Here is a 24829-nt window from a genome sequence, read left to right as displayed (position 1 = left end):
CTTTTCCTAAAATGCTACCCCACATGTCAAAACTTTTGTATGTTTCTTTCTCTTCCCAGAATGCTGTTCCCCTCCTTTCCTAACTAAATGTCTTCACACAATACAAATCTCAGTTTGATTCTCAGCTTCTTAAGGATGCCTTCCCTTTCTGCATCAATATAAAAAAAAACTACAATCTTCTTAAACTGTATGGTTTGTAATTATATATCTCTGTGCACTTTAAAAATCAGACTGATATACGTAGGGGGCTTAGGACATAGTAATTGCTCAATAAATAATTGTGGCAGTAAGGAAGGTTAGCAGGGAAGGGCTTTAATGTGCCTTCAGAGATAGTGTTTTTATTTAGGGACATTTGGGTACATAAATGTAAAACAACTAACCTGTGCCTAAGAGAAAACTCTCAAGTCACCATTAATCTTAAAACATAAGCTACAAGCCAAAATGTCAAGTGTTCCTATTAGTATGTGTGCTCCTGCAAAGAGAGGGCAGAGTTTCCACTTAAACATGAATTTAGACTTATCTCAGACCAATGTTCTTACCTGAATTAGTAGAATTTACAATTTTGATTTCTAAATATTTCCTTGTGGCAGGGTGAGACTAAATCACATCTACCTTAGGACATCACAAGTTATGGCTTGGTTAACATTTCACTGACACTGCCTAACAGAAGCTTGTATTTGCAATATTCCACAATGATGCCTGATCGCTGATAACAATGTACAACACAAAGAATTACAAACTGTCACTCAAGTGAATGGTGATCCCTAAACCATTTTTATTCTGTTAGTTGAAAGCTTTACGGTTTCTTGAGGCAGATCATATTCTTAGGGAGACCAAGGGGTGAGAAGGTTGTTATGCTGCCATTATGGAAACATAGCTCCTCTCTCTGCAGGTGGGGTCCCCTACTGCTAGCAGACTGGGTGAGGAAGGAGATAAGCAATGCAAGCTTTGAGGGCCCTTCATGACCTCTTCATCTCCCTGCTCTTAGGGAGCAGGACATGAGGACAGGACCCTAATGTCCCACTGAAGAACCCATGCTAAGTATAAAAATATGTCTTTCACGTCATCCTGAAATCAACATGAGTTTTATTTTTGGTTGAAAGTGTTCAAAAACCCAAACACATGTTTCCCTAAGCTAAGGCCTCCCAGACTTGAGTTTACTAGTCCTCTCCACCAGAGAGGATCTTTCTTAACCTGAGACCAACAGCCTCAATGTAGTGTTTACAGGCTGTTGCCCTGGAGTCTGTGGATCCAATCTGGTAATTCTCACATCCCTAGGGAAGAACTACACAACCCAATTAGCATGGCTTTTAGGGGAGGTCTCACATTCATATTGTAGAGACTTGCTTGTCTGCCAAGCAAGAGCACATGGGTTCCTCTTAATTTAGTGTGTGAACTGGAAAAATCCATTTGGGATTCTCCACTATCTGCAGGCTCTGGATTTGGCCATTACAGTTGTAGCCACATGCCAGAGTCTACGTGGGAATTTCTGCATCACATCTCCTTATGGGAACAATCAAGGGTGAAGAACAGATCCTGGGAATTACACATAAGAAGATTAGGCAGCACTTGGGTCTGTTCTATCCTTCCTGTGGCCAGTTCAACCATGTGCCTAATCCTGCATATTTATGCTGTAGCAATAGTGTCTTCTACTTGTATAGGTCAGTGTTATAGGAACGTGGAAATGAGATCTCAATAGCGTATTTAAGGAAAAGGTTCTACCTCTAGTCTCTCTCTCTCTCTCTCTCTCTATCTCTCTGTGGTTATAGGTTGAAGGCATGTGGTTATAGGACTGGGGTTGACTTGGCCAGGATGCTGATCATGTGCTAGCAGCAGGACTGGGTTCTCTAAAGCCAGGAAGGGAATAGGAGATTTTACCTGGAATGCAATGATTTGGTAGCATCAACACCCTCTTCACCCTGGGAAAAGCATGTATTGAATCCTGGAGAGGTCAAGCCTAAATAACAAAACCCAGACACCGGCTATGTAAAAGAAGGAGAGTTAACTGCTAGAGCTGTGAAGGTCTGACTTTTAAATGAGATCAAATCGGTACCAATGTTCCTGACTGAATGCTAGCTGATATTTGAATTTTGCCTTTCCAAGTCAGCAGTTTAATGTATGTGATGTGTGTGTGTGTGGATTGTACTATCCTAACGGGCCAAAGTCAGGCTGCACTATTATGAATGAAGACATTTGTGGAGATTGATGCAAGTCTTCAATTCTGGGAAGATGAAAAAAAAATGGTTGTTAGTGCCAGGGAATTTTGAAGGGGAGCTCGTTTGGCAGACAAGTGGGTGAATCTGATTTTGGATAAGCACGTAGCTTGCAGTAAGAGTGATGTGATACAACTGAGAAAATGGAAAGAAGAAGCTCACGATCAAACTGCCATTATTTGTGAAGATTGAAGGAAAACTGGGTTACCAGCCCTGGTGCCCAACCATCTTTTAAAAAGTGTCTGGCAATTAGAAACCAAGGACTGGCATTTGTGCAGCTATGGCCTATCTCCAATTTCATGCCAAGTGTTGTGTGATGTTGTCGGTTGTAATGATAATTGAATGGCTTGCGGTCTTGCATCCTACCTACGTGGATTGCCTTTGGTTCTTACTTTCAAAATAAGAAAGATCCAATGTATATTCATCAAAGGTTTTGCTGAATTCAGGACAGGAGATGTATGCGTGGGTGACTGTGAACCCCATCGTGAGCTTGAGCATGGGTGACTTTCCTTAATTTGAAGAGTAATTGTCTTGAAACCCCTTCTCTGTCTTTTCTGTCTAACATCACCATTAAATCCCGAAAATTAAACCAACTTGGTCATAGTTGCTCTGGATGACAGAAGTCAAGCATATTCCAGATTGAGTTAGATAACAGATCAGTTTCCCACTTGGTGAGAAGTTGAGCCCAGTCAGTTTCAGTGGTGAAGTGGAGCGTCAGGCTCACTGATTCAGTAAATCTCTTCTGTATGGAACAATGAAACAATCGGACGGAATGTACCAAACAACAGTTTTGAAGATGCTGGAATGAGCAATGGAGGATAGGATCCCTGTGAAGCAGGCAACCAACAGACTGCTTCAGCTTACTGTGAGTTTTTAGAGTGTGGCCCAGGTAAGGGGATCCCAGGTGGAGCTCAGTTAGCTAACTCCTTAGTTAAGGAGGCCAATTTGGGAGAAGGAAGGGATGGGGAGCTAGAAGGTGTGGAAAGACTACCACTGACTGTTGAGCAACGTGGGTTCGAATTATGTGGGTCCACTTACAGGGTTTTGTTTTGTTGTTGTTGTTGTTTTTCTGAAAGAATTTTTTTGTTTCTGTTTGGTCCATGGCTTGGAAGAAGGTTCCAGGGTGGTTAGATAGCTGCCTCGTGGCTGCAGGGAGAGGCTCAACAGAAGCCCAGACACCAGGGGCTCATGAGAAGGACACCTCCAGGGCCACTGGGCTTCAGAGGCTCCTAGTCTTGCAGATGGAGGTTGAGCAAGCAGGTGATAGGGGTGGCCTCCACCTCAGTACATTAGTTATGAGCAATCTAGGAACTCACTGTTGATTGGCAATAAAGAGCTAAGCTCAAAAATTGTGTTATCTGGTCCAGAAGGTAGAGGATGGCTCAGAAGATGGTTCCCAGAGGTTGTGGCTGGAAGAGAGGTTGGAGAGTGGTCAGGTGCTGGAAGAAGGGGCATCCCAGGGTCTGTGCTGTCTAAACACTGTTTTCTATTTTTTTAAAAAGAAAATATTAGAATATTTATTTGTTTCCAAGATACAGGAGGAATTTTTTTCTTTTTTATTTAAATTTGAGTTAATACCCAGTGTAATATTGGTTTCTAGAATAGAATTCAGTGATTCATCACTTACAGACAGCACCCAAACCAGTGCTCATCACAAGTGCCCCTCTTAATAATACCCTTCACCCATTTGGCCTATTCACCTCTCTCCATCAACTCTAGTTTGTTCTCTATTGTTAAGAGTCTCTTATGGTTTGTTTCCCTCTCTCCTTGTTCTCCCCCTTCCTATATGTTCATCTGTTTTCTTTTTTAAATTCCGCAGATAAGTGAGATCATATGGTATTTGTCTTTCTCTGACTGCCTTATTCTGATTAGCATAATACACTCTAGTTCTATCCACATCATTACAAATGGCAAGATTTCATTTTTTTGGATGGTTGATTAATACTCTCTCTCTCTCTCTCTCTATATATATATATATACACGTTCACACACACACACCACATCTTCTTCATCCATTCATCAGTCAATTGTCCAAAGACTGTTGAAGCAAGAGGCAGATCCATGGGACCACTGGGAACACTGCTCAAATGCAGATTTTTTTTTGTTTGTTTTTTTACAGTCCAGTACTGTAAACCTATTTTCTCTTGGGATTTTGTTAACATTTTCTTTTCTCCAGCTTACTTTATTGTAAGAATACAGTCTATAAAACATATACAAAATAGGTTAGTTGACTATGTTATGGGTAAGACTTCTGGTCAACAGTAGTTATTAGTAGTTAGGTTATTCGGGAATCAGAAGTAATAAAGGGATTTTCAACTGTACAGGATTCAGCAGCCCTAATCCCAGTGTTGTTCAAGGGTCAAACACATTGGATAAGAAAAAAGCTTCAGAAAATTCTGGAGATCCACGATCCATGAAATTTTTCCTTTGAGGATTTTGATAGAGGACTGATCAGCATGTGCATGTGAAGAAACTGCCTGTCGATGGAGAAAGACTGTCTTAAGAGACTAGAGGAAACAGTACTCAGGGCTTCTACAGAGCCTGCCACCTCCTATCAGCCAGACTGGAAAACCTTATGATTCACAGGACGCTGAGCAGAATACTCAGAAGGGCTTTGCTTCATTGATGGGACAAAATTAGTCCTAGACTCAGACATATGGGTTGTTCCCTGTTTTACTCCTAGTAATATTAACCTTGATTATTTGGCTACAGTGGGGTCTACCAGGCTTTTCCAGTGCAGACTGTCTCTTTTCCTTTTCATATACTAGTCCTTAAAAGTAAGTTACTTACTCCAGGCCCCACTCAAATGAAAGAGAATTAAACTCTGTTTTCTGGATAAAAGAATGTCAAAGAATTTGTAGACATATGTTAAAACCACCAACAGTGATTACTAAATATTTGGGAGGAGATACATTAAGGTTTATGCACCTATCCTGTTTATCCTTTAAGTTTTACACACTGATTTTATCATTCATCAGTGCTTGTTGCTTTTAAGAATTATTACTTGGGAGTTCTTTTTTTTTAAGATTTTATTTATTTATCTGAGATATCACGATCTCAAGTAGGCAGAGAGAGAGAGGGAGAAGCAGGCTCCCTGCTGAGCAGAGAGCCCGATGCGGCGTTGGATCCCAGGACCCTGAGATCATAACCTGAGCTGAAGGCAGAGGCTTAACCCACTGAGCCACCCAGGCGCCCCTACTCGGGAGTTCTAATGGTGATTTTCTATTTCCTTCATATTTTCCATATTTATTAAGTGGAATTCTTTTGTAAGAAAGGTTTGTCTCCTCCCCCATTTATTTATTTAGTCATTTACTTATAAAAGTCTGGACTCACACAGATGCATTGTATTCTCTTAGTCATAACCTAGTGCCACTGCTATTTATCTTGTGCTCAAATTGTCCCAGCTTTGACCATTGGGATCTTTCATAGGTTGGTTCCTCTGTCCTGTTGATATGTTCTTAGCTCTCTCTTGAAAGCTCTACCTACCCATCAGCACAAAGAGACACTCTAGGCTCATCTTTCATTACTCAGCTCTAGAGTTAGCCACTCCTCCATGGAGCCCTGGTTCTTTCTATTAGAAGCCGATATGTAGACACTAAGGGTGCTGTTTCTAACTGGGGTGTCATTGCATCTAGGACATCTCAGAAGACAAAGCTAGGAAATATATGCATATACCCTAGTCCAAGTACACACACACACACACACACACACACGCAATTTACGTATATTATACCCACACATATAATGTGAATGCATTATACAATTATATATGATATGTATGAACATTAATTCACATCATACACATTAATTAATTCACATTAATTCACACTGATATCACCATTTCTAATCCAAAACTATAGGATTCTTTCTAGCATTCCCTGCACTGCTTATGTATAACTTTTTCTCTAACAGTAAGAAATCTGGCTCTCTTTAGTTATATTTGCTTATTTGTTCAATGGTATTATACACATAAATTAATTTCAGAATTGTTAACCTGCATTACAGTGCCCCTGAAAGAAACAAATTTACCAACTAGAGTATGGTATTTATGAATAGCTCTTTTCCCACTTAGCTTTACATTATCCAGCCAAAAATGTATTCTCCTAAGTCCCTTAGGTTATTACCTTTTTCCCGCATCCCCTTCTGTGAAGTTGTCACATATTTGCAACACTACTAGGTTTATTTCTCCTAGTGTACGTTCTCGTCTGGTTGCTGGCAAAGAATCTCTTTCCACACAGACTTTAAATAGACCCTTCTGAGCCTTCTTCTCTACTAGGCTTTGACTTTGGACTTCTGTGTTTATTCTTATCAAGACTAGTTTCAGTAAGAATCCCACTAAGTAGTTCACAGAGAATCCCCTGACTTGCTATGACCAACTTCTCCATTCCCCACCTTTGACGTCTGTCTTGACTTGCCATTAGCACGAACTTTGCCAAGTCAGCTAGGCAAGAACGCTGCGACCCTTGATTTTCTCAGTAACTTGCTACGAACTGACTCCTCTCACTCTGCTCATTGGCTGTAAATGCACAGCTGTCTCTGAATTCAAATTTGAGCCTAATCGCTCCCCTTTTGAATATTTTTATTGCCATAGTCTTGAATAAAGTCTTCCTTACCATGTTAACAAGGGCCAGAATTGTTTTTTCTTTAATATTGTCCTGTCATCCTACTTGAATTTTTAAAACTTGCATATAATAAATTTCACTCTTTGTGGTGTACTTTTCTGTGGCTTTTGAAAAAATGCATATGTCGGGTACCTGCAACTGTAGTAGAGAAGAGTTCTATCACCCTAAAAGTTTCCTTATGTGATCCCTTTGTCATCAGTTCCTCTATCTTCAAATCTTGGCAACCAAGGATCTTATATTATTCTCTTTTCCATAATGTTGTATGAATGGAATCATATGAATGTCACGTGCAGAGTCTAAAAACTTTCATTTGGTGAAATGTACTTCAGATTCACCCACATTGTTACATTAACCGATAGTTCATGCATTTTTATTGCTGAATAGTAATCCTTTGGATGCAGGTACCATAGTTGGTTGATGCATTTATCTATTGAAAGATATCTAGGTTATTTCTGAGATGCCTAAATTATAACGATAACCGCTATTTCTGCTTCTGTACCTTCACTTGCTAACCCATGAGGAGATGGAAAATTACCAGCAAACTTTCTATAGGCACTCTGTAACCACACAACCCCTGCCCAGAATCGAACTTAGCAGAGTGGCCGCTCCCAGACCCCCACCCGGCTCTGGGCCGAGAGATAACAGCCATCTGGCGCCAGGGAAACCCCCACCCAGAATTGGACGTGACAAAGTGACTGCCCCCGCACTCCCCACCCAGCTTTGGGTACGGGAGATAATAACCATCTGGCTCCCTGCGGCTTGACTGGAGACCCCAGCCAATCCTGATGTGACACATACCCTAGAGGTGCCAACCAAGCAGTTTGAAGAATGACAGCACTTTGACCTAAACAATAATCTGTTCCCAGCCTTTTCCTGCTCTGTAGCGCTCCAGTCATATTATAGAGTTCCTTTTTTATTTTCCGGCGGTATGTAGTGATTTGTTACGAGATACTATGATGTATGCTAAGTCCCTGCCTCCCCAAAATAGAGTATAAAAAGTGCTGTGATCCTGAGCTCAGGACCTCTTAGCGTCACTGGCAACGAGTGCGCGGAGGTCCGGGTTCGAACTCGTAATAAACGACCCTTGCTGTTTGGCTTTGACTCTGGACTCTGGTGGTCGTCTTTGGGGGTCTTGGAATTGGGGCACAACATTTCCACTTGGGGTCAATTACTAATAAGCTTCTTTAAGTATTTGTATACAGGCTTTTGTGTGAGCATAAATTTTCAGTTCTCTCAAGTAAATGCTTACGAGGGGATTGCTAGGTAATACACTAAGTATATATTTAGCTTTACAAGAAACTTCTAAATTGTTGTCCAAAATGACTATACCACTTCACATCCCATTAGCAATGTATGCAACTTTTTTTGTTGCTTAATATTCTCACTACCACTTAGTGAGTTTGGCTTTTGTGTGTGTATAGGGAGAGGTAAAAAAGTTTCCCTTATCCTCTTGTGTTCAGTATGGGAACCTGTGAATTAATTGGGGAAAGAAAAAAAAAGGCAGATTAAGAGGAGAAAGGTTTATTTTGCCTGCTTGTGAGGACTTCATAGAAAAGAGGTAAAAACCCAAAGAGGCTGTTAGACCCAGAGGCCTATGTATCAAAGGGTGATAAATTGTGGGGGAGAGATTAGACAAAGGAAAAGATGGTTTGGACTCTTTGGGGAGGAAGGTAACTGGTAGGAAGGTGACTAGGAAATATACAGTAAATAAGGATTGTTCAGTAAGTTTTGTTACACAGCACAAGTCATTTCAGGTGACCTATTTCCTTTACAAAAAGGAAAATCATGCCCTGCTTCTGGCAGAAAGGAAAAGGGTAGAGAGATCCTCCTGGGTTTGCTATTTCTTAATTGCTTTCAGCTCAAAATTACCCTGATGTCAAAGTGGCATATTTTAGGGTGACATATTCTGATCTTTTCAATTAATCGTTCTGGTGCTTGTATAGTCATGTGTCTTTGTGTTTTTGATTTGCATTTCCCTAATGATTCGTAAGTTAAGCTTTTGTATATACTTGTTTGTCATCCCTCTATTTTATTTGGTGAATTTGCTGTTCAGTTTTTTGCCCATTTTTTAGAGCAAGTTTTTGTTTGTTTTCTTACTGTTGAGTGTTAAGTGCTCTTTGTATGCTCTGAATACAAGTACTCTTTAAAAAATATGATTATATGATTTTAAAAATAATTTTTTTTTCCAGGGGTCTCTGTGTGGCTCAGTCAGTTGAGCATCCAGCTTGGTTTCTGCTTGGGTCATAACCCCAGGGGCCTGAGACTGAGCCCTGAGTCAGGCTCTGTGCTGAATGCAGTGGGCTGGAGTTTCCTTCTCCCTCCTTCTCCCTCTCTTTCTGCTTCCCCTGCACTTGTGCTCTCTCTCTCTCTCTCTCTCAAATAAATGAATAAATAAATAAAATCTGTAAAAAGTATATTTTCTTCCAATGCTTGACTTATCTTTCATTCCCTTACCAATTCTTCCACAAAACAGAAGTTTAAATTCTGACCAAAGGCAGTTTGTCAATTTTTCTTCTATGGGTCATGCCTTTGGTGTCACTTTTAAAGAAACTCATTCTCGAACCTAAAGTCACCCAGATTTTTCTAATGTGTTCTACTAGAAGTTTTACAGTTTCACATTTATATTTATGATCCATTTTGTGTTAATTTTTGTGTAAAGTGTGTGGTGTATATTGAGGTTCATTTATGTAACCATAATTACTCCCAGTTTCTCTAACACCAGTTGTTGAAAGGACTGTCATTTCTCCACTGAATTGACTTTGTACACTGTGTTAGGGCAAATAAAAATATAAATAAATTCTCGGGATGCCTGGGTGGCTCAGTTGGTTAAGAGACAGCCTTTGGCTCAGATCATGATCCTGGAGTCCTGGAATTGAGTCCCGCATTGGACTCCCTGCTGAGCAGGGAGTCTGCTTCTCCCTCCGACCCTCCCACTTCTCATGCTCTCTCTCAAATAAATAAATAAAATATTTTTTAAAATATTTAAATAAATTCTCCTTCATACCAAAAGAGGAAGAGAACTTGTTGCTCTCCTTTCCGTTAGCATTTCCTTTAGAAAATATGAAAATGTAAATGTTCTCTTTCTTTGTTTTTAATGCATTTTAGTCCTCTTAAGAGCTAAATGAGCCTCTTGCCAGTTTTACATTCCAGAGGTTTCTTTCTTGAGAATGATGGGCCATCTCTTTGAAATGCAAAGATCAAGAAGCATGACCTTGTCTTTCTGCCTCTGTGGGAGTTTTAGCTTCAGTGTTTGACTCTAAGTTGTAACTCTCTGTTTGGTTTTAGAGATGTGAGAAGCTTTATTTTTCCTTTTTGAAAATAAAATTAACATGTATGTAATGGATTGTATCTGCTTTGCTGTATAAAATGGTGTGATTTCTTTCTGTCTTTATAATTTCCTTAGATGTACCTCATATTCTGATTTAATGCTTATTCAATAATAAAACTGTTCTTTTTTGCTTTTCTACCTCTATGGAAAAATTTTTGTGGGTTGGCAATAGATTTTATTTATATTACTAGATTCCCTCATTAATTATCAAGAATCAGTTACTTATATTTGGATAGTCTGTTTCTGGGCTGCTGATTCTGACAACTATAGCTTTATAGTCTGTCTTCAAGCTAGATAGTCTGCCCTTCAACTTGGTTTGTTTTCAGAGTTGTTTGAGTTGCCCTAGTTCCTTTGCATTTATATATAAATTTAGAATCTTTCTGCTGATGTTTACAAAAGAAGGTGTGGGGCTAGGATTTTTATGGGATTGTGTTAAATCTGCAATTCAAATTGGGGAATAATGATGTCTTAACAACAGAGTCTTCCAATTCATGATCACAGTATAGTGTTCCAATTATTTTGGTCTTGTGGGAAACATTTTTGCATTTTAAAGTATGCCTCTTTGATATATTAAGTTTTGTTTTAATATTTCATTTATTTGTTTGAAAGAGAGAGAGATTCCAAGGTGGGAGGGAAGGGACAGAAGACGAGGGAGAAGCAGACTCACCACTGAGCAGGGAGCCCAATGTGGGGCTCGATTCCAGGACCCTGAGATCATGACCTGAGCTGACTAAGGCAGATGCTTAACTGACTGAGCCACCCAGGTGCACCTAAACTGGGTAAGCCTGTCTCCCTCTGTACCAGGAAAAGCGAGATGACTCTAAATCTCAAAACCTTTATCTCTGGAGAAGGCAAGGACTTGATCTACATAACAGCCTCCCCTGTGTTTGCCTTGCTTTTCTTGGTGACTTTCCATAGCTGACTCTGCATCCCTAACACCAGCTTTTGTCTTTAGCTAGAGATGGTATTTAAGATGATTGTTTCAGCCATTTTGGGGAGTTACTCGGTTTTCCTAGGTCTTTTCCATGTATACGGGAGACATACATGTTATTTAATTTTGCTTGATTTTCACCTGTTAATCTGTCTCATGTCCATTTGATTTTTAGACCTACTGGAAGAACCTTGAACGACAGAGTAAAATGTTTTCCTCTTCAACAGTCTTTTATATTCATTTTATTAGTTTGTTATAGTTGTTAGCATACAGATCCTGCATCCATTTTGTTAGAATTTAAACTGGCAGAACTTTTCTCACTTTGGGGTGGAGGTAATAATTATTTAATTTCTCCATATCCTATCTCTTTGCTAGTTATGCTCAGTCTGTATACTTTCTGATGATGTATACTTTCTGATGAATTTTATAATCTAAATTGTTTGGCTTCTTTTAATTAAATTTGATATCATTTCCTTTTCTAATAAAATAGATCAATATTGTCCACTTAGCACTTTGCAATTGTTAAAAAAAAAAAATCGAAACAACCCCAGTGTCTTGGAGCAAAGTAAACGAAAAGACTGTGGTATATTTATGTGTATTAAAAGCTAAACTAAAGCATATTAAAATTTTGAAGTTTATTTGAACAACTATCATTTTGAACTGGGCAGCACAAAACAACAAGTTGTTAGGAGTATTCTACCAATAGGAGCTAGAGGTAGAGAAGACACAGAAGCAGAGCAAAGAAATTATTTGATTTGCTATAACTTCAGTGATTACATTATTTGGGAAAGACTAGTTTGCTGTTTGTGATTAGTTGTTCTTCTTAGGCTTTCATAGAAATTAACCCTGGGTTGAGTTTTGGTTTGCTTACTAGGCTACTAAGGCATCTGAGCCACCTCATTCTACTGGCATCTTTGTTTGATTAGTTTAACATGTGATTAGACACTATATGGCTGTTAAAATGAGTAAGATATGTATCAACATAGATGGATTTCAAAAACATAATCATAAGTAAAGGAAAAGGTGGTAGAACAATACGTATAGAGTTACACTTACAGAAATTTAATTAAAAAAAATGTACACAGAGGATAACACTGCAGATTGTAGATACACACATTGATGGAAGGATCCACGTTTAATCCATAACAGGAATGGGGTCTGGGAAGCTCAGTAGGAACAGGAATTAGGAACTAAGGATAGTTACCCAAATGGTGGTGAAATATTTATAATATTTTGTTTCTTCTTAAATGAAAGGTTAAATTCTGCATCAAATATGACAAAGTACATTTATGAAGTCTAGATGTATGGTATAGGCCTGGGTATGTGCTGAATATTTTTTTTCCTAATAAAAAATGAATGAAAACCAAAAAAAAGCATGAACAACAACAACAAATAAAAAGCCATAGTGTTCAAGAAAACTCCAAGAATTGAAAAGTAGAAACACTGATTAGAAGTGACATTATCTATAGCTGCCTTGCACTTAAATTTGGATAATGAAGCAAAATAGTCCAGAAGTAGTTTCTATTGCAAGGACAAATCTACTGTGTCCTGAAGGAAATAATACAAATTAATCATTAATGAGTTCCTTATCCTCACCCCACATTACATGATGTTGGGATATCTATCCGGCAATTAGAAAAATATAAATGATCTTCCCTCAAGCCCATGCCATACACCTAACTACATTCTAGAGTAAATAAATAATTATTAAAAGAGAATGTCACAGAAAATCTTTAAGAAAGAGCCTTGGGAGTATTTGTTTGGATTTTTGGATTATTTTCTAAATTTGAATGCTAGAGAATTCATAAGAAAAGAGAGTGAGGATTTAGTTCCATACATATTTTAAATTTTGGCTATATTAAATACACATTAGCAAAATGAAAAGGGAGATAAAAGCGGGGAAGTGTGGCAACTATTATAACTTATAAGATCATTTAGCTCTAATAGATAAATATGTAAAGGACATGACAGATATTTCTCAGGAATAAAACTACAATCTCTAAACAAACATGAAAAAAGTTCAACCTTTTATGGAAGAAAAACAATATCAACAGTGATGTTTAATCCCAGAATATTAAATTTTAAAAAAAGGGATAATCTGTAAAGCTGGTGAAAGTGTTGGTGTTCTCATGTATAGACACAATTATTCTGGGAAATAATTTGGACAGAGATGACAAGAACAATGAAAACATTCATAACTTTTTGTAATTTATCTTAAGGAAATGAAAAATATATAAATGTTAGTGTATGTAAAGATGTTCATCAAGCCAATATTCCTAATGGTGGAAAATGGAAAATGAGAAATAATTTAACAGATAACAATGCGAGAATGATAAATTAATGAGCATAGATATATGTGGAAGACAAAAAAAATTAAAACGGGATAAAAGTTGTTTGTTTGGGGGTTTCTAGGTGGCTTGGTCAGTTAAGGATCTGCCTTCAGCTCAGGTCATGATTCTGGGGTCCTGGGATCCAGCCTCAAGGCTGACTCCTAGCTCAGCAGGGAGTCTGCTTCTCCCTCTCCCTCTGCTGCTCCCCCTGCTTGTGCTCTCTCACTCTCTTTCTGTCAAATAAATAAGTAAATAAAATCTTTTTTTAAAAAAAAGTTGTTTGTTTTCCATGATTCTTCTCAACTTCATATTAGATTATGCATAGCAGTCTACAGAACTTGTCTACATGATTATCTCTGACTGTAATTTACTCAATCACTTTCATAATATTGACTGTTAAATTTTTGAATGTTCAATGTTTGAATTTAAACTGAGTATTAGCATTTTAAGAAATCACATTTAGTATCAATTACTGAAGATTTATAACTTGTGAATGATTTAATATCTTTACACAGTGCTAGTGTATGAATGATTTAATTTCCTAACACAGCATCTTTATTGTTAACAAAATACTTGTCTCATAAAACAAAACCACAAGGTATTGCTTACATTAACAGCTTTTTTCCTGTCCTGTTCTGTGCCAACGGCAGAGACTTTCCTTCCAGTAATCATGACTCAGCATAGTCCAAAGGGGAGGTAGAGTGAAGAGGCATTCCAGCAAAACCAGTTCTGTTTCAGAAATAGGGTCTACTACCCCCAACCAGGAAAAGCTGAAGAAAATATACTGCTTCCTGGTTTTGGAAGATTTTCAGCTGATTCCATTCAGTCCCAAACAAGTTCAAGTGTGGAGGCTGAGAAGCTGGAAGGATTTCAGCTAAATACCACCACCATTATATTGCTAGGTATAAAGTTCCATGCTCTAACTTGAAGGGCTCCTGAGTGCCCTGGGAAATTGAAAGGGAATTACCCACAAAGAACCTCAGATAGTGAATTGTAGTCTGCACTTTACTTTCCAATACTTCAGCACATACATTTGAGATACATATATTATATAAAATAACTTTTATAGACATTCCTCAGATAGATGGCTGCTCCAATCTCAATAAATATTCCAAGGATGGTTAATTCATATATAATTAAATGTCACACTTCATAGACTGTGACTGTAAATATTGCTCCTGGGTAGGGACTTGAGGATGTGATAGGTTTTAAGGGAGTAGTCCAGGTGCACGAGAGAGCAAATCTGGAGCCGTGGCACCCAATTTCTCCCAAGAAAAATACCAAGTCCCCAGCAAGGCAAGGGGCCGGAGAGGAGGCAGACCTGAACAAAGCCAGCAAGTGGGATAGTGGGCAGGGGAATATTAGGGAACCAGAACTGTCCCCGTTGCTCCTTGTTCTTACTGCAGGAAGCCCAAAACAATGGTAAAACTTCAAGAACTTAACAGGGAAAGAACCCACCAAAATAAAGGCTGAATTTCCCACCAGTCCAGCAGGATAGGGGCTCAGAATCAAAATTAAGTAGATTTATAGAAAAACAAGACATGTGACATTTCTTACATGCCTGAGTTTGTAATATGAGGTTAATAACCATTATAATTGAATTAGGATATTAATTTTTACTGCTACATAGCATGTTTAGTTACAATGGTAACTGGTTTCTTTTAAAAGTAGGATTCCAGAATGTCCTCCTGGTTTAACTCTGAGAAAAAGATTCCAAAATGGTGAACTGGTGAGTTTATCACACTCACACACAGACACAAAAACACACACACAGAAAACAACTCTAAAAATTCCTACAAGTCTAAGGAGTTTATGGAATCTTCTCCCCCACCCCCCAATTTTCTGTAATATGGTTGTTTTGTAGTAGAAAAGAAAGGAAATGAAATAAATATTAGGGGCGCCCTAATAAGCTCCCGAAGCGTTTGCCTTCTGCTCAGTTCATGATCCCAGAGTCTTGGGATCAAGCCCCATGTCGTGCTCCTTGCTCAGTGGGGAACATGCTCCTCCCTCTCCCTCTGCCTGTAGCTCCCCTTGCTTGTGCTCCTTCTCTCTCTCTGTCAAATAAATAAGTAAAATATTTAATTAAAAAATAAATATTAATATGAGCACATTAAGATAATGAAAGGAAAGTACTTCATAGGCTCTAAGTATTAGGGGAGTCTTATAGAGAATATAGTTCCATTTTAAAGATGAGAGACTGGGACCCACATACTGCAAAATACCTGTGGCAGTTTTTAGGCATTGCCTCCAAGTCTTTATCAGTTCTCCCATTGGGAGATCCAAGGCCCTGTGTCCTTGTTGTGAATTGAGTGACTTACAACTGTTTGGTTCAAGAGTGTGGGAGAAGTGATGTTCTAAGACCTCCAAGAAAATGTCATAAATGTCCATGCAGTTTCTGCCTGGTTCTCTTGACACACCTGCCTAGAGGAAGGCAGCTGCCATTAAGAACTCTAGTCCTCTGACACTACCAGCTGGAAAAGCCATGTGTAGGTGTTCTTGGTGTTCTATATGATTGTCCCAACTGAGCTCCCGCCAATAGCCAGCATGAACTGCCAAGTGTGGCATCTTGGTCATCCAGCTCAGCAGAGTCATTAGATGATTCTAACCCCAGTCAACATGGAAGTTCAATAGCAGAAGAGACCCCCAAGTGATCTGTCCAGCCCAAGCTTTTCCCAAATTCCTAACTCACAAAATTTGAGGAAGATAAAATGGTTGCTTTAAGCCATTAGGTTTTACAGTCATTTGCTATGTTAGAATGATGACTAGAATCCCCAAGGTCATGGAACTAAGGGACTGAGAAATAAAACGTAGACTAGAACCTAACTTATCATTCTCAACCTTCCTGGGTTCCAAAAGAATGAGATGGGACACTGGAATAAGGCACATGTATATTTTCACATAGTCATAGTTTATTGCTAAGCTTGGTACCGGTGTGAAATTCCCTAATATTGTTGGAGTACCATGAACTGCTCCCGACATGGTATCAGGAGCTGTTAAACATAGGATGGCATCCAAGGAAGGTGTAGTGGTTGGGAAAAGACATTCCAGCTTCATCGCATTCTCATATTTCTGGAGGACATTTGCTGCTGGAAAAATGATAGGTATACAAAAAGAACATGAAATTTTTGACACAAATGGTAATCTTTAAATGATATTTGTACAGTATAGACATACCATTTAATGTGTGTGTGTTAAGATAGAAAATGAAACCAAATAAAATCTTCAAAGTCATAGTTTTCTTTGTAGATGCCTCAAATGACCAAAGGACAGAGTCTCAGACTTGCGATCATTTCATCTTGAAAGAATTTATACCAGAGGAATGGGCTAACACTCTGTATTGGGTTGAATGATGGTCCCCCCCCAAAAGTTATATCCATGTCCTGATCTTCAGACCTGTGAATGTGACCTTATTGGGAGAAATGGTCTTTGCAGAAGGGATTTAATTAAGAATCTTGAGATGTGATCATCCTGGGTCATCCAGGTGGGCCCTAACTTGAAAGACAAATATCCTTGTAAGACACAGAAGAAAAGAAGAAAGTAATGTGAAGATGGAGGTGGAGATTGGACTGTTGTGGCTAGATGCCAAGAACTGCCAAGAAATGCCTGGAGCCAATGGGATCTGGACACATCAAGATCTAATCCCGACCATTCCCTGGAGACTTCAGAGGGAACGAGGTCCTGCTGACACCTTGATTTTTGGACTTCTAGACTCCAGAAATGTGAAAGGATAAATTTCTGTTGGCTCAGATAGTGATAATTTACACTAGGATTAATTTAATTACAGCAGCCCTAGGGAACAAACATAAGTTCCATGGGAGAGAGTTCTAGGGGAAACTGACAGAGCAAGGCCATCCTGTCAGGGGTAACCATGGTGGCAGGAACATAACTTCCACAGGGGCAGGTATGGGACAGCAGTCAGGTTCTCATTGGAATTTCTCCGCAGAACCTAGGCATTTTTGGCCTCAGGCTATATCATTCCTCTAGGTAGTCTCAAGGTCAAGAGCCTTTTTTTCTTCCCTCAGAGGACAACTGTTACGTGCTCCACTCTGTGCTAACTTCCCATATAAAATACTGGGTAACACTTAGTTCTGTTTTCAAGGTGCAGGTAGACCTTGGGTGGTACACCACCTTGCATTCAATGAACGTATGCTGGAGGAAGGAAAGAAATATGGACGCAACAGCTTGGAGGAGTGGATGGATTTTACTGAGAGATCCTGGTGCACACTGTAAACTGGCATAAGACACTTATTTTAATTTCCTTAACTGCAAAATGGAGAAAATAATCTCTACCCCATAGGGTTGCCAGGATGATTACCATATACATATATTTTGTTATTAATGAATGAGAAGCTCATGTTCCAGCCAAGTTTCAGCATATCTATCCATTGCCCACCCCCCCAACCAAAATACATTTTATCTTGCATCAATGATATCTAGAACTTTTCCCAGGCATTTTTATTTAGTGTGTCATTTGATTTTTCTCCAGCTTCATAATGTAGGTAGGACAGGGAGAGGTTTTAGGTGAGGCATAATGGCGAGAGACTAAAGTCATGGAAGAACAGAGTATGGGTGGGAAGCAAGACTCAACCCCAAGGTTGCCTGTCTCCCAGAGCCCTGCATTTGCCACCACAGCCATGACAGGCACACTGAGTGAAAACAGTCCCTTCCAGGATATGGGGTGGTCTGCTCACAGATAGGCTCATTTTCCTCAATAGTCTATTTTGCCCCCAAATTTGGGGAACACTTATGTCTGCAAAATATTACAACAGAGCTTCATTTTCGAGTAGGATGGAAAAAAATGACCATTATCATCCTAACAGCTAGTGCTTATGTGCACCAATCTCTGTTCTAACTCCTTTTAAAATAGGAGTTCTGTTCTTGTAGCAGTTCTTACCATTCTAGGTAGGTCCAACACTCTCCCCGCCTCCCTTTTTATGCATTAGAAGCCAAAGGAGTAAAACAGTTAAGAAGCTTGCACAAAGTTACATAGGTAGTTGGTGGCAGAACTGGGATTTGAACCAAAAGGGTCTGGCTCTAGAGGTCCTGATTTTAATGGTTTTGTTATGAATGGTTAGACAAAACATGAAAATTCAAAGGTATTTCATCTTTTTGATGACCCGATGGCATACAGGCTATAGTTATTCTGTTGCTTACCGAGTGACTGCATACAAAAGTGATTTTTATTTTAAAGATTTTATTTATTTGTTTGACAGAGAGAGATGCAGACAAAAAGGGAACACTAGCAGGGGGAGTGGGAGAGGGAGAAGCAGGCTTCCTACTGAGCAGGGAGCCCGATGTGGGGCTCTATCCCAGGACCCTGGGATCCTGACTTGAGCTGAAGGTGGACGCTTAATGACCGAGGCACCCCTACAGAAGTGATTTTTAAGGACCATGTGTGTTTGTGTGAGTATGTGCGTGTATGTGGCACACACACAGGCACGCCTGCATACTGAGTGAAAGAGAGCGAACATTTCACAGTGTGCAATTTTAGCTTAATTAGAATGGCAAGACTATTAACAAGTTATTTTGAAATGCAGCAAAGATCAGGAGGGGTACTAGAATGAAATTCTGCTGTGTGAGGCTGATTGGCAGGCCATGTCATGTGAGAAAGTTCATAATCTCGTCTTTATCAGCAGAGTTAGCAAAATGCCTGGGAGCTGTGGCCCCAAACCCATAGTCTGGAGCTATAATTATTCAAGTTAAAAAAAAAAGTAATTGAAAATGTGATAAGCGACGATTAAAAAGCCTATTTCAGGAAGAAAGTGAACAGCATAAGCAGATGCCAATTGTCGAGACTTTTGTGAGCAAGGTTGGACACGCTAGTTGAAATGAAGTTTCCTTCCTGTCTGTCACCTTGCGGAGAGATTTCCTTCAGCACCACACCGTTAGCGTGTCATCCGAAAGGGAGCTTAAAACAGAAGTTGCCTCTTGGACACAGAACCTCCTGGGCACAAAGTCTGCATTGAAAAAGCTGGTGACTGGTATAAGAATCCCTGCTGAGGGCACTTGGAGACTTACTGCCAACTGGGTATGCTCCTGACCTTGCAGTAGCCGGCACTGAAATAGCCCCGGCAAAACGGAGCCTGCGACGGGGGTCAGAAGACCTTGGCTCCTGTTTTGGCTGAAGCTCTTGGGCTGGAGCCCAGAGTCCAAGTGCCTTTGAGGAATGACTTTCTCTCCCTGGGCTCCCTTATGGCAGATTCCCTCCCCTCCAGTGAACACTACATTTTCCTTTTCCCTAGTTTAAGCTAAGGAATCAGGCTCAGGGGCCTCTGGCTGTGCCTTCTTAACACCAGATTTTATCTCGTGTTCAAGTTGGGAAGATGGGCTCTGGAATCTCATTCCTTCAGCTCAACTCCTGGCCTAGAGATCATTAACTGTGGGACTCTTGGGAAAAACTCACTCTCTGCCTTGGGGTCCTCATCACTAACATGGAGAAAAGGCTATGTCACAGGTTTGTGGTGAAGATTAAAGCAGATAAAGTAAAACAGTGAATAGTGTTTGATGCTTTTGAATACTCAATACATGTTAGTGATTAATTCGGATTCATATTTGTAAAACCCTGTGCTTAAAGGCTTTTGTCTTCCTCTATTGCATGTTAAAATAAAAATAGCCCTACTAAAATCCTTTTTTTAAGGGTTGGCGTAATCTGAAGTCATCTGAAATCCTAAGGTACATTTCGCCCATTAGGCAATGCTGTCCACATATATTCATTCATCTTCCAGTCGTTCTCATCAAGGCTATGGACAACATTTATCATGTGAGTGGAGAGCAAGTGGGCAATAGAAATACCTCCCCTGAGCCAGCAGATCCATGGTGGGGAGATGGGAACAATGACCACGCCCTGTGTAGATGGAGTAGAACATTTCTTCATGTGTGGCCTCTCATTCCACTGGGTGGGCCAGTTCCCTCAGGAAACAGTATGAGGTAGAGAAAAGCACCAAGCATGATTCCAAATTATTCTAAATTCTAGGACAATTTGGCCTTGTACACAGATTCTATATCTGTGAGACCCTAGACATTTTTCTTGCGTTCTCTCAGCATGACTTTTCACCTGCAAAATGGGCACAGTTCTACCTCAGGGAGATAGTGGGGGATTAAATGTGATGACACAGCAGGTAGTGAAAGAGAGTTCCCCTCAGACTGTCAACGCACAGGGATAGAAACATTCCTGTTCTACAGGTCTATAGCATGTTCCCAGATCTCTTCTGTGTTGTGAATGCTTTCTAGGGTCTGTCTTGTCTCAAAATCTCCCTCTTTGTGGACATGGGGAGATGGAGCTTAGAAGTGAGTTGGGGGAAATTGGAGGGGGAGACAAACCATAAGAGACGCTGAGAAAAAAACTGAAGGTTTTGGAGGGGAGGGAGGTTCGGGAGGTTGGGTGAACCTGGTGGTGGGTAGTATGGAGGGCACGGATTGCATGGAGCACTGGGTGTGGTGCATAAACAAGGAATGCTGGAACACTGAAAAAAAATAATAATAAATTGGAAAAAAAAGCTCCCTCTTTGTGAAAGCAGCCGTTGGCATACTAAACCAACTTAATCTTGGCCAGTATGCATTGCTGGCTTTCCACGTTCAAGACAATTCCAAAAATCTTTGCTTGTATTCCCATCACAATAGTATCTCGTATAAGATGAAGCCTGTAAAATCCTATTTTATATATAATTAAACTGAGGCATGGAGAGCATAAGAAATTCATCCAGTTCGTGTAGCTGGTAAATGGAGGAGCAGGTAACCACTAAAATTGCCAAGCTACTAGTTAAGAAAGGACTATAACTCATGCCCACAGTAGTATAGGATATCATCTAGTTCAGTGATTCTTAGTTAGGAGCGATTTTGTTCCCTGGGGGACATTTGGGGGTGTTTGGCAACATTTTTGGTTGTCACAGCTGTGGGGTGGGTACCAGGAGCATTGTCTGCAATGCATGGGACAGGTCCACTTCCCCAAACAAAGAATTATCCAATGCAGAATGTCAGCAGTGCTGTTTCTAAACCTCAGCATTCTTACATTAAATATGTATAATCTTAACTATTTAGAACTCAGTTGATTACTTAGAAGAAGCAGGATTACAAAACAGGTAGCCTGAAGTTTGGGCAGCAAATCATATACATCCTTAACCAGAAGCCCTTCAAGCAATGACCTGGAACCCACAGCCTAAGGCGCATTCATCTATGATGCAGATTAACTGAAAGGAAGAGGGAGGAACCATGACACACAACGGAAGTCAAAAAGATATAGTTAATGGCCTGCTATGTGAGGGAAGAAGAAGATATAAAAAGAGCAACAGTGAGCGTTGGCTGTGGCAGTCATGTGGATGGAAACAGTTCCTGGGACAGGAAAGATGGCGGCTGCAAGACATACAGACTCCAAGCCCAGGCCACCAATGACAACTAGTACATCTCATATTATGGATCTTTTGCAATTTTTTTTTTTTTTAAGACTCGAGACTGTCAGCTGAAGGAGACAATGAATATGGGAAATGTGGAGAGAATCTGTCCTGTGACTTTTCCAGAATAAACTGTAGGAAAACCAAGTGAGTTTAAATGGCTTAATGGCTTAATGAATGGGATCAGGAGGCAGGAAGCTGACCTGAGTATTTTTGCTTTATTCCATCTAATAAACATTTTATTTATATAAAAGACAAACAATGCATAGAATGAAAATAAGTGCTTGAGACATTTGATATAAGAAGAGTATACAGCATTCACATTCCTATTTTAATACATGAGTACTGCTGAAGTGTTCCATAAAAGAATAAAACTTTCCCTTTCTTTATAGTAGTAAAAAAAAAAAATCAGTATTTTTAGGAACTACAGAATGTTATTCCTTGGTCTTTTTCTTGACACAGAAAAAAGAAATAAAACAAGCCACAGTATCATCTGACACTACATTCCAGTTTATGCTGATGACCACCCAGAAGTGATAAAGCTCTTTTGAATCTTGGAAAATCCCATTAATGGACCAGTATTCTAGAAATTCACCACTAGAGGCCGATGAGCAACAGCTATTGGGACAGCATCAGCAAGCCCTAAGGTGCAAGGAACTTCCGGGCACTTGGAAGGTATCCCTGGCAAGCTGTCCCGAACTCTCTCAGCTCACGCCCACTGAGCACGGTGCCTCCAAGGTTCACCTAATCCCAAATCTCTGCATATCTGCTAAAACCTCAATGAGATGAGATCTTCCAAAATCCAAATGGAACTAATCTACTTACTCATTGCCAGTCCTCTCTTGTATTCCTATTTGGCTGAAAATAGGTAGCTTCGAAAACATTTTAGAAAAAGAGACTTTTTTTTTGGCAACATTAACACTTCTTTGTGGATTAACAAGTTCCTATGGATTATTAAAGCTCATTCTTTGTTCTTGCCCACATGGACACAGACTCCTAACTGCAAATGGGACTCCTGTGTCCCACATTCAAGTCCTTGCGGGCAAATCCTGCAAAGGGATGGTATGGTGGAGAGAAGGATAACCGTGGCAAAAGCTTCTCGATAAGAGCTTCCCTCCTAATGAGGGGGAGGGGCAAAGCTCTTAATATATAGACAAAAATAGATTTGGCTTACGTGGGACCGCTTAGAGGGGGTCCCCTTCAGTCTGAAAAAAGACCAACTTCAAATCTAACACCAGACCAGGAAGAGGGAGGGACTCAACTTATAGAGCCAGAGAAGGACTGAAGGAAAGTACATTTCTTACAAGAAGCCTTGGTTTGGGGGTGGGTTTAATACCCAGACGGGGGTGGGCAGTGGAAAAGGCAAATGTTTATATCAAGAAGTAAAGCAGCTTTATAAGTGTGTCTACACCTTCGATTTGTGAATGATGTGGACTGGGGAATCGTGGAAACCATCTGCTGTCTATCCTCACTTGCGAGATCCAGATTTTTTTTTTTTTTTTCAAAATCTCCAAATATTTAAAAAAGTGGTTCGATTTTGTCAAATGCCGTGCTGGCCAAGCAAAACACATGTTCAGAGTGCCTGAGGAAACACTTCTGACCACGGCAATGCTGTGCGGCTCAAATCCTCCTGACAAGGCCAAAATGTACCTGAGCATTCAGGAGTCTAGACAGATGGAACCCACGGGTGTTTGAACCAAGCCTGATGAAAAACCGAACACAATGAACCCCAAGGGGGGAGATTTGTTCTCTTTAAGGAAAGGGAACAAATTTTTATAGTAGCACGGGAATATAGTAGCATAGGTATGGGGGCAGGGGGTAGGGGGTAGGGGGTAGAGGGTGGGGCTTAAAGAAAAGGAAGAGTGAAGAAAGAAAAGAAAGAATCTCTCCTTAGCAGAATACATGATAATTTCCTAAGTGGGGAAATTTGTCCTAATTTTTATGCCTGTGACGCCTGCGAAGGTGAAAAACTGGGCTCGCAATTTTCAACTTTCAAAGATGGGATGGGGTTTCTGAGCTGGTTGAGGAAAGTGGCTCACAAACCAGATGTGGGCTTGAAGCTCAAGTGAAAAGTCCAGGAACACGCAGGGGCGCACAGGAACCCCAGGATCTGGTCCCCAAACAGTGGGACGCTAATTGGCTCCATAGCCAGAAAAGAACCGCCGCGCAGGGAATGACTATTTTGCAAAAGCCAGTGCGGCGTGGCCACGGTGGGCTCTGAGACCCAGAGCTCCTCTCCTAAGGCAGAGCCCCCACCTCGTGCAGGCCAAACACCAGCGCCCACGTTGATTGTCAAGTGCTAATGCTGTCACGGATCCCTTCCTTCTGTGTCTGGTTCCAGAGCTCTCCAAACAAACCAGTCCTGGGATATTTGATTTTATTTTCCTTGTCTCCTTCCAGAGTATGGCTGTATATATATATAGATATAGACATATATAGATATATATATAAAACATAGCTATTCCATATTTATATACAGGCATTAATAAAGTGCAAATGTTATTGGCTATCTCATTTCCTGAGGAAGTGCTAACACAGCTTATCCTATGACAAAGTCAAAGGCATAGAATGCTTCATGTCACCCACTCCCCGCTGCTGGTGGTTCTGCTCAGCCCCACCAGCTTATAGGGAGGGCAGTGACCCCCCTGGGCTTCCAGGAAGCATTGGTTCAGGTTCAGGGACAGCCTCCTGCTGCCTCTTGTTCTTTGGTGACAGGGGCAGCCTCTTCAGACGTAGGCCAGCCTGCCCCCAGAAGAGCTATTTGGTAGTGTTCAGTGAGCCACCTTCCGGAATCTTCTCCTCGGAGCAGCTCCTCCCTGAGAGCCTGTCCAGGTACTCCAGTTCGCTGAAGCGCTCCGCCACGCACTGGGCAGTGAGCCGGGCCTCGGGGTCGTGGTCCCAGCACTCGGTCAGAGTCTCACACACCGTCTGGATGCCCTGTGGTTGGGAGAGAAGGCGCAGACACCCTGAGCTGCTGTACCCATTTGCTCCCGGGCACCATCTGATCACGGCAGGTCA

The 24829-nt window shown here is 40.5% G+C and overlaps 1 protein-coding gene across 2 annotated transcripts in view; it reads right to left on the bottom strand.

Annotated features, from left to right (window-relative positions):
- Positions 1–22010: 22010 nt before the first annotated feature.
- Positions 22011–24829, bottom strand: part of TGFBR2 (transforming growth factor beta receptor 2) — a 90077-nt gene continuing 87258 nt past the window's right edge. For both annotated transcript variants that reach the window (XM_044252615.1, XM_044252616.1), the window contains one exon: positions 22011–24748. In XM_044252615.1, the coding sequence (XP_044108550.1) occupies positions 24569–24748 (180 nt within the window). In that variant the 3' untranslated portion in view covers positions 22011–24568. The remainder of the gene's footprint in view (positions 24749–24829) is intronic.

The sequence above is a fragment of the Neovison vison genome, chromosome 6, assembly GCF_020171115.1.
Source record: "Neovison vison isolate M4711 chromosome 6, ASM_NN_V1, whole genome shotgun sequence".
Lineage (NCBI taxonomy): Eukaryota > Metazoa > Chordata > Mammalia > Carnivora > Mustelidae > Neogale > Neogale vison.
The sequence above is the reverse complement of the archived record's forward strand: the minus strand, read 5'-3'. Positions and strand labels throughout refer to the sequence as shown.